This window comes from Protobothrops mucrosquamatus, unplaced genomic scaffold (genome assembly GCF_001527695.2).
Source record: "Protobothrops mucrosquamatus isolate PMUCROS unplaced genomic scaffold, P.Mucros_1.0 scaffold469, whole genome shotgun sequence".
Taxonomy (NCBI): Eukaryota; Metazoa; Chordata; class Lepidosauria; order Squamata; family Viperidae; genus Protobothrops; species Protobothrops mucrosquamatus.
The window spans coordinates 472,868-480,745 of record NW_015386790.1 but is presented as its reverse complement, the minus strand read 5'-3'; the positions used below and the strand labels follow the sequence as shown (position 1 = coordinate 480,745).

At 42.3% G+C, this 7,878-nt stretch overlaps 1 protein-coding gene across 1 annotated transcript; it reads left to right on the top strand.

Annotated features, from left to right (window-relative positions):
- Positions 1-4,354: 4,354 nt before the first annotated feature.
- GJD2 (gap junction protein delta 2) lies at positions 4,355-6,819 on the top strand. The gene is made up of 2 exons (XM_015816617.1): positions 4,355-4,425; positions 5,976-6,819. Exons 1-2 carry the CDS (start codon positions 4,355-4,357, stop codon positions 6,817-6,819), a joined length of 915 nt encoding a protein of 304 aa, XP_015672103.1.
- Positions 6,820-7,878: the final 1,059 nt, after the last annotated feature.

Genomic DNA, 7,878 nt, shown 5'->3' with positions numbered 1-7,878 from the left:
AGAGATGTATCTCTGAATTATATCATAAAATGTTTTATGATAATTCTTATGTCATAAAATGTTTTATAAAATATGCCCAAATTCAATTCCACAGGAAGGGGTTATTTATTCTATAATGAATTTATTCTATAATGAATGTATTCTATAATAAATTTATTCTATAATAAACAAAGATCCCATTCTGTAAATTAACTGATTTGAGGTACCTTAGTTTAATAAACATTACCCTATGATGCACTGTTTTGCGCAACCAAAGGTTATGAGAATTTTAGTGCTTTATAACTTATTAGCACCTTGAACTGCACCCATAAACAGCTGGCAAATAATGCAGATCCTGTTACATGACAATATCAGTTCATTCACATTACTCCATAGGAAGTTGCATTTTCTACTAGCTGAAGTTTCCTGGTGATCTTCAAGGACATGTCCCATGTACACTTACAATAGTCAAATCAAGATATGAAAAGGCATATGGGAATGCCCTAGGAATAGCTGAAATGATACAGATGTCAAAAGTAATCAAAGGCTGTCCTTGACGCAGCTTCCATGTATTGTTTTAGCAAAAGCTGTTGGTCTAAGAGACCCTCAGGTTATAGATCAGTTTATTCTGTGGGCAAAAAATCCTATCTAGAGTTAATGGGAGTCAGATAAATAGGTATCACTTTGGTGGGCATTTACTAGGGACAGAAAAGGAACCCCCCAACCAGGCATCCCCTGGGCTTAAGAAATAATAACCATTTGTTCCTTTCTTTTAATTTATTTAAATCTCATTGCTGCTATACATCCAGACTTTTACAGCCTCATGACACTGAATCAAGACTTCTACCATTATTTATGTTTATTTGGGGTATAGACATATAACTAGGTGCCCCCTGCTCATTGATATTTCATAACCCAGCCATGAATAGTATCACCTAATGGCTTCATGTAGATATTAAATAAAATGCTATGTTTTTTTAATTAATAACTTTTGCCTTTTTTTAAAATGACTGCTTGCTAGACTTTGCCAAAACTATTGCACCTTTGTTAAGCACTAATTCCTTGTAAATTATAGAAAATAACACCAACATTAAATTTGTAGTCTGGTTAATAAGAAATAGGTCAACTGTAGTAACAAAAATGTTCCATTCAGCCCACCACAACATCTGAATAGCAGCCTGAAAAACTTTGGACTATAGATTCGTCAATCTTCCAAAAGACTTGAGAGATGCTTTCTTTTGCTCCACATCTTATACTTATTTCCGGGCTGTTCTTTTAAATTCAACAATGTGCAAAGCATTTCACTTTAATTCTGTTTTATTGTATACTGAATTCCTCAGGGAATGAAAACAATTTGTTCCTAATTTGAGGATAAAAAGGTAACAGGGGAAGATGGATTAGCATAGCAGTGCCTATTCTAAGCCAGAGCAGGTCTGAATCCTCATCATGAATGATCTATGGATCATCTGCAAATGGTAAATATATCATGTTTCGGAATCCATCTTTTACGGGTAGTCCTTGACTTACAACTTAGTGATTGTTCGAATTTAGAATGGACTGAAAAAAGTGACTTATGAGATTTTCACACTTATGACCCCTTGGTCACATGATCAAATTTTGGACACTTGTCAACTGGTGTCCCACGGTCATGTGATCAACTTTTGCGACTTTCTGACAAGCAAAGTCGATGAGGAAGCCAGGTTCATTTAACTTAACAACTGCAGTGATTCACTTAACAACTTGGCAAAGAAGGTCATGAAATAGGGCAAAACTCACTTCACAATTGTCTTGCTGAGCAATGGAAATTCTGAACTCAATTGTGGTCATAAGTTGAGGACTGCCTGCATTTTGAAAAGTGGTTTGCATAAAGAATGGCCCTACTGCAAATAGTTATTATTGTTCATTGATTTCTACTATGACAGTTGTCCAGTAGCAACAGAGAATATGTGGCCTCTTTTTTTTCCAGCACACTTTTCTATTTGAAGCTCATCAGTGTGAAATATTGTGTAACATACTTCAAACATACTTTAAAGATATTGTTTTAGTACTGAAGGCTATGATTTTATATTCTTTAATTATACAAAGTCTTTATTGTGCAACAATGGCAGGCAGCTACAAATGACAGTTCCTAGGTGGCTGAAAGAGTTTTGTTTCATTTTTCTCCTTATTTAAAAAAAGGATTTCAGAAAATTATTACAGTATAACATCTTCAGTGAAAAAAAGAGTTGGCTGCAGTTGACATAAAACATGTCTGCTTCTGATTTACTTCCTCACCTCTGCAGTTTATCTCTCAGGTCTTGTCATCAAAAGTCGTTCAGCTACATTCATTGAAACGAAGAGCAGTCAACTGGAAAACTGCTAAGCAACTTTCTGGGTGCTTCCTCATGTTTCTCCTAGGATATTTATGCCATCTAGCTTGGTGCCCATGGCATTTTGATGGTTATCCATGTTGCTGTATAATTAGTGTACATTAAAACCCAGAGCCTTGAAATTACAATGCCAGGTCATGTTTAATATCCAGAGTCAAGAATTAGAGTGAAATACCACACATCATGCAGCCAAGACAGATCTGCCTGACTCCCTTGTGCTTGCTGCAGCCACATCCATGGCTTCCCTACTAGATGTACATTCAGTAGGGAAGACAGAGCAAAGTGCCAGCTTGAACTGTGAAACAGAACATTGAGCAATGACTCATTGGTTGAATTCATACATTCCTCAGCATCACACTCGGGCTTGCCACTGAGTGTTAACACAGTAGGGTTACAGCTAGCCATGACTCTCTTACTGGTACTGACACATATCTGCAAGAAGTGTTTTGAAATCCATGTGTTACAATTTTAGCATAATTTAAATATGTACATCCAGAGGAGATGTGCTGCCCTAGAAATACAGTTCCACCAATTTTGTAATATATTAGAAATCTTGATTTTTAGAAGATGACATTACAGGCCAGTTCATGGTGCATCTGGGCTGGTTCCCAATTTTGGAGAGTTGCTTGACCACATGCTGTTGGTGCAGCCGTACATGTTTTCTCCCTTGGCTGGGTATAGAATGCATATGAAAAGGAGACAAGGCTCCAAAAGTGTGGAGATGCAGCTGCCATTCTGACACTTTTGACCCCTTCTGTGAACCCAGTGGTATCTCAGGAGTTTCCTCCAGGAGCTTGGTAGCAAAATCCGTGGCAAATTCCCAAACCCAGCAGGCTGACCATCACATTTCAAAGAACGTGACATAATTCAGGTCACGTGAAACAAGCCCTTTTGATAAGAACACCATTTGATTAGGTCAGTGTCTTAAGAACACCTCCCCTGTCTCTCTCTCTCTCTCACACACACACACACACACACCACGGAAAGGGATTGATAATCTTTTCTGGCTTCCCCCTCCCAGAGGTATAGAAGGGTCAGCAGTTGCCAAGAGTACTAAAATATGCAACTCAGTCCAATTGCTTATACTGGCCCTTCCCCTCCCCGCCTCAACTAATCCTATTTTAAGGTCTCCTTCCCTTACCTTGAAGCTCTGAGTGCAGATGAAGAGAAATAAAGCCCCGGGAAAGCTTCGTCTACCGCAAAGGCATTTCTCAAACAAGTGCAATTGCTCTTCAAAGCAGGAGCTGTTGGCGACCTGCTCTGTTCACCGCCACCGAGCCCTTCCGCGCCAGCACCGGATCAAGCAGGCGTCGCTTTGTGGCTTTGTGGAAGAACTCATCTGATTCTGCGTCCCGGTTTTCCTCACTTTTGGTCTCCAGCATGCCGGGCGCTCTCGCTCCTTCTTCCTCACCCAGACCCGGCTAGCCCGGGGCAAGGAAAGGCCCTTCTCTTCTCAAGAGCCCGGCCAAGGCCCAACCACAAAGACTCGAGGCAAACGGATCCAGCCGCGAGGATGCTCACGGGCTGGGGGGCCCTCCGATCTCGCCCTTACCTGGCTGGATTCCGGGCGCCCCCTCCGCAAAGTAGCATCTCGGCGGAGAAGGGGACAAGTTCGCGCCCTCCCACCCACCCACCTCGGCGGGCGAAGAGTTTGCCCCTTCGCGCCGGAACCTTTGGCAGCCTGGCGGCGGGGGAGGCGGCGATCCTTTGTAGCTTGTGGGGCCGCCGCTTAGGCTGCTCCCCTCCAACCTGGCCGTGACGCAAGCAGAGCCTACTTAAAGGGCGGCGGGGAGGCAGGCAGAGAGACACGGAAGGCGATCGCCGCCTAAGCTGGGTCCCCGGAGCCGCCGCCCTGCCTTCCCCAAGCAGCCCGCCCCCCGGGGGTCGGGGCCTCGATTCGCAGGGCAGGAGGCCCGTCTCAGGCTGGTGCTTCTCGGCCGCTTTGGTGCGGTCCCTGGTGCCGCCGCCGCCGCCGCCACCTAGCTTTCGCCTCCGGATGAACCGCGATGGGGGAATGGACCATCCTAGAGAGACTCCTGGAAGCCGCTGTCCAGCAGCACTCCACTATGATAGGGAGGTAAGCCCGATCCACCGGCTCCCAACCGGCCAGTTTGGGGGTCCTCTCCCTTTCCCCCTTCCTTTCCCGTCTCCGGAGTCCCCTTTTGCCCGCTTGACCTGCTGGTTTTCAGCAAAGCTGCGGCGGTGGCTGTAAACTAATCTCGGAAGTGCCTGCTCTCTCGTTGGCTGTCATTTCTCCAATTCCAAAGGCAGGAATTTGGAAGAAAAGTCTCTAAGGAATTGTTTTTTGGGGGTTTCCCCCCCCCGAGGAACGGAGCTGCAGGGCTGCAGCCTGAAAGGGACACCTTGACTGACCCTTCTTACTTCTTTCCTTGTCCTGAAGTATTTCTTCAATAAACTTGCTGGCTGCACAGGGACTGGCGTCTTCCGCTTCTCACATGCCTTTATTTCTATATTTTATCGCAGAGTTCAAGGGAGTCTTTTAAGTTCTATACAATCTACTCCTCAGTTTCCACTCCCATTGATGTGCTCATAAGCAAACGGTCTTGAATTAATATTTAATGAAGAATACATAAATATGGACGGGATATATTTTTTGGGTAGATTTATTTATTTTTAAGTCCCAAGAGTAATCTCTAATCTAGCTGGTGATTGCAATGTACAAATATCATTATTAATAACAACAAGGGTAAAGTAAGGGCAAGCAGCCTTCCTGCCTCTGATTTGCCTCTCTTCTCAGTTATGATTTGTAATGGTTGATCAATATATTGCATGCCATTGGAAAATGGGAGATGCACTGCTGGTTTTCATTTTGCCTTCTTTTTTAATTGATCAACTTCTGTTGTACCGCAGCAGGGACTCAGGAAGGGGAATGGGAGGGAGAAAGTGCTTCTCCAGTGACCATTGTTATAGAATTTGTCCTTTGCTAGTAGAACTAAGCTTTATGTACTCTCATAGACCAAGGAAGTATTTCTCTCCCCCCCCCCCACTTGCTGTAAATGTCCCTAGGGAGAAGTGCATTGTTTCATAAAATCAAACCATTCAACAAAAGCTATGAAGTTCTCTGTGGGTGAGTGCCATACAAATTCAGCACTGGACAGTTCCACTTAACTGCAATGAAAACAGCCCCGGGAATAATTTAATTCATTCAACTCAAAAATGTAGGAATTGCAGTGGCGAATGATTTTTAATAAATGTGTATGTCATATTAATAATATTTAAAAGTGGCCGAAGAAACAGTTAAAAAAAGCAAAACTAAACAATAGAAACAACTGTAATAAATGCATCAATGTTCATAGCAATAAGGTTAGGTCCTTAAATATTATTTATGTATTTATTAGATGTATACTCAACCTTTCCTCCAGTAACTGAAAGCAGTGCACATACCGTCTTCTCCATTTTCTACTCATGAAATAGTGAAATAGACTGGGATGAACATAACTAGCTCAGAGCCATTCACCGAGCTTTTATGACGGAGGGCCGAGGGCTTCCTTGGTTCTTAGTCACTATATGACAACGTAGACAGTGACCAATGAATTCTCTGTGTTTTTTTTTTTAAATTCCACTCCAACCCTATACATGTGCATTCACCCAACCTTTGTTTTATAGGATTCTGCTGACCGTGGTGGTGATCTTCAGGATTCTTATTGTGGCGATTGTAGGTGAAACTGTGTATGATGATGAGCAGACTATGTTTGTGTGCAACACCTTGCAGCCAGGCTGCAACCAGGCATGTTATGACCAAGCATTTCCTATTTCTCACATTAGATACTGGGTGTTTCAGATCATCATGGTGTGCACTCCTAGTCTCTGTTTTATAACGTACTCAGTTCATCAGTCTGCCAAGCAGAGGGAAATGAGGTATTCTACTGTTTTCCTCACCTTGGATCGAGATCAGGACTCCATGAAGCGGGATGATAGTAAGAAAATCAAGAACACCATTGTCAATGGGGTGCTGCAAAACACTGAAAGCTCCACCAAGGAAGCAGAACCTGATTGCCTGGAAGTGAAAGAAATTCCCAATCCAGCCATAAGAACCTCAAAGTCAAAGATGAGGCGCCAAGAAGGCATCTCTAGATTTTATATCATTCAGGTGGTCTTCAGAAATGCCCTGGAGATTGGGTTCCTGGTTGGACAATATTTTCTGTATGGATTCAATGTCCCTTCCATGTATGAATGTGACAGGTATCCCTGCATTAAGGAAGTTGAGTGCTATGTCTCCAGGCCCACCGAGAAGACAGTTTTCTTGGTCTTCATGTTTGCCGTGAGTGGCATTTGTGTGGTGCTCAACTTAGCGGAACTGAACCACTTAGGCTGGAGAAAGATCAAAATGGCAGTGAGAGGAGCGCAAGCAAAACGGAAATCAATATACGAAATCAGGAACAAGGACCTGCCACGCATGAGTGTGCCTAACTTTGGCAGGACTCAGTCTAGTGACTCTGCTTATGTGTGAGACTTGCAGAACCAGAATGCTCTGCTGTGCACCTTGGCCCGCTGCCATTTGAATTAGGGAAGGAACATTGCTTAAACAACTGTTTCCTACAACCACCAAGAAAGCCGTTAACGTACTCTCTGCGCACTTTCTAGACCAGATTCAAACCCGAGTGCTCATAACAACAACAACAACAATAATTGTAAAAGATGGATAAAGACACAGTTGATCAACACCTGCAATCTGACCTTACAGCTCCATTACTTCTGCCCTCCCCTCCCTTGCCTTCCTCTACCCTCCCCCCTAAGATCCAATGCTATTTGTGAAAGAGCACAATCTTTTGGCCATGATTAGTATCACTCCATTTGTATGACTGATGGAAAACATGTTCAGGATGTTATTGTCAAAAGAGAAGGATGATGGGAAGCATTTATATAAAAGCTGGAGTGAGGGAGGGGGATGGGAGAGATTCCTACTCTTCAAGCACATGATTGCAAAACTGCCAGTAGTGATTACCCCAAACCTCATCTCGTGGGTACCTAACATCACACTCTCTTTTGGCATTATGCAGTTAAATGCTGTGTATGCTTAGCATTTATTTTTTCTATCACCATTTTTGGTACAAAAAATAATAATGAACACACTGAGGCCAATATAATTTTAATTGTCATACAGCTAATTGTGGCCCATCAAATTTATGAAATAGATTTGTAAAAAAAAAAAAATCACAGTTCCACACTAAGCGCATGAGGAAGATGTAGTGATTTAAAATTCAGCTAGTTGAAGTAATTACCTGGATTTTAAAATTACATATACCAAAGGAACAGAATGGATTACTAACTGTGAAAAAACAAAACCTATTTGCCCTTACTACGACAAGTGCCATACTTGAAGTTCAGACATCGAATTCTGTATTTAGTCAAAGGCTTGGCTAAAGATCCCAACTTGAAATACCAGATTTTATATTTTCCTTCCATTTTTATCTAGCTATATATAAAATTTTTTTTGCTTTTCTTTCTTCATTATAGTAAAGGTGCAAATGCCATTGGCAAATTGCTAGAAAAATAATTTTTATAAAAT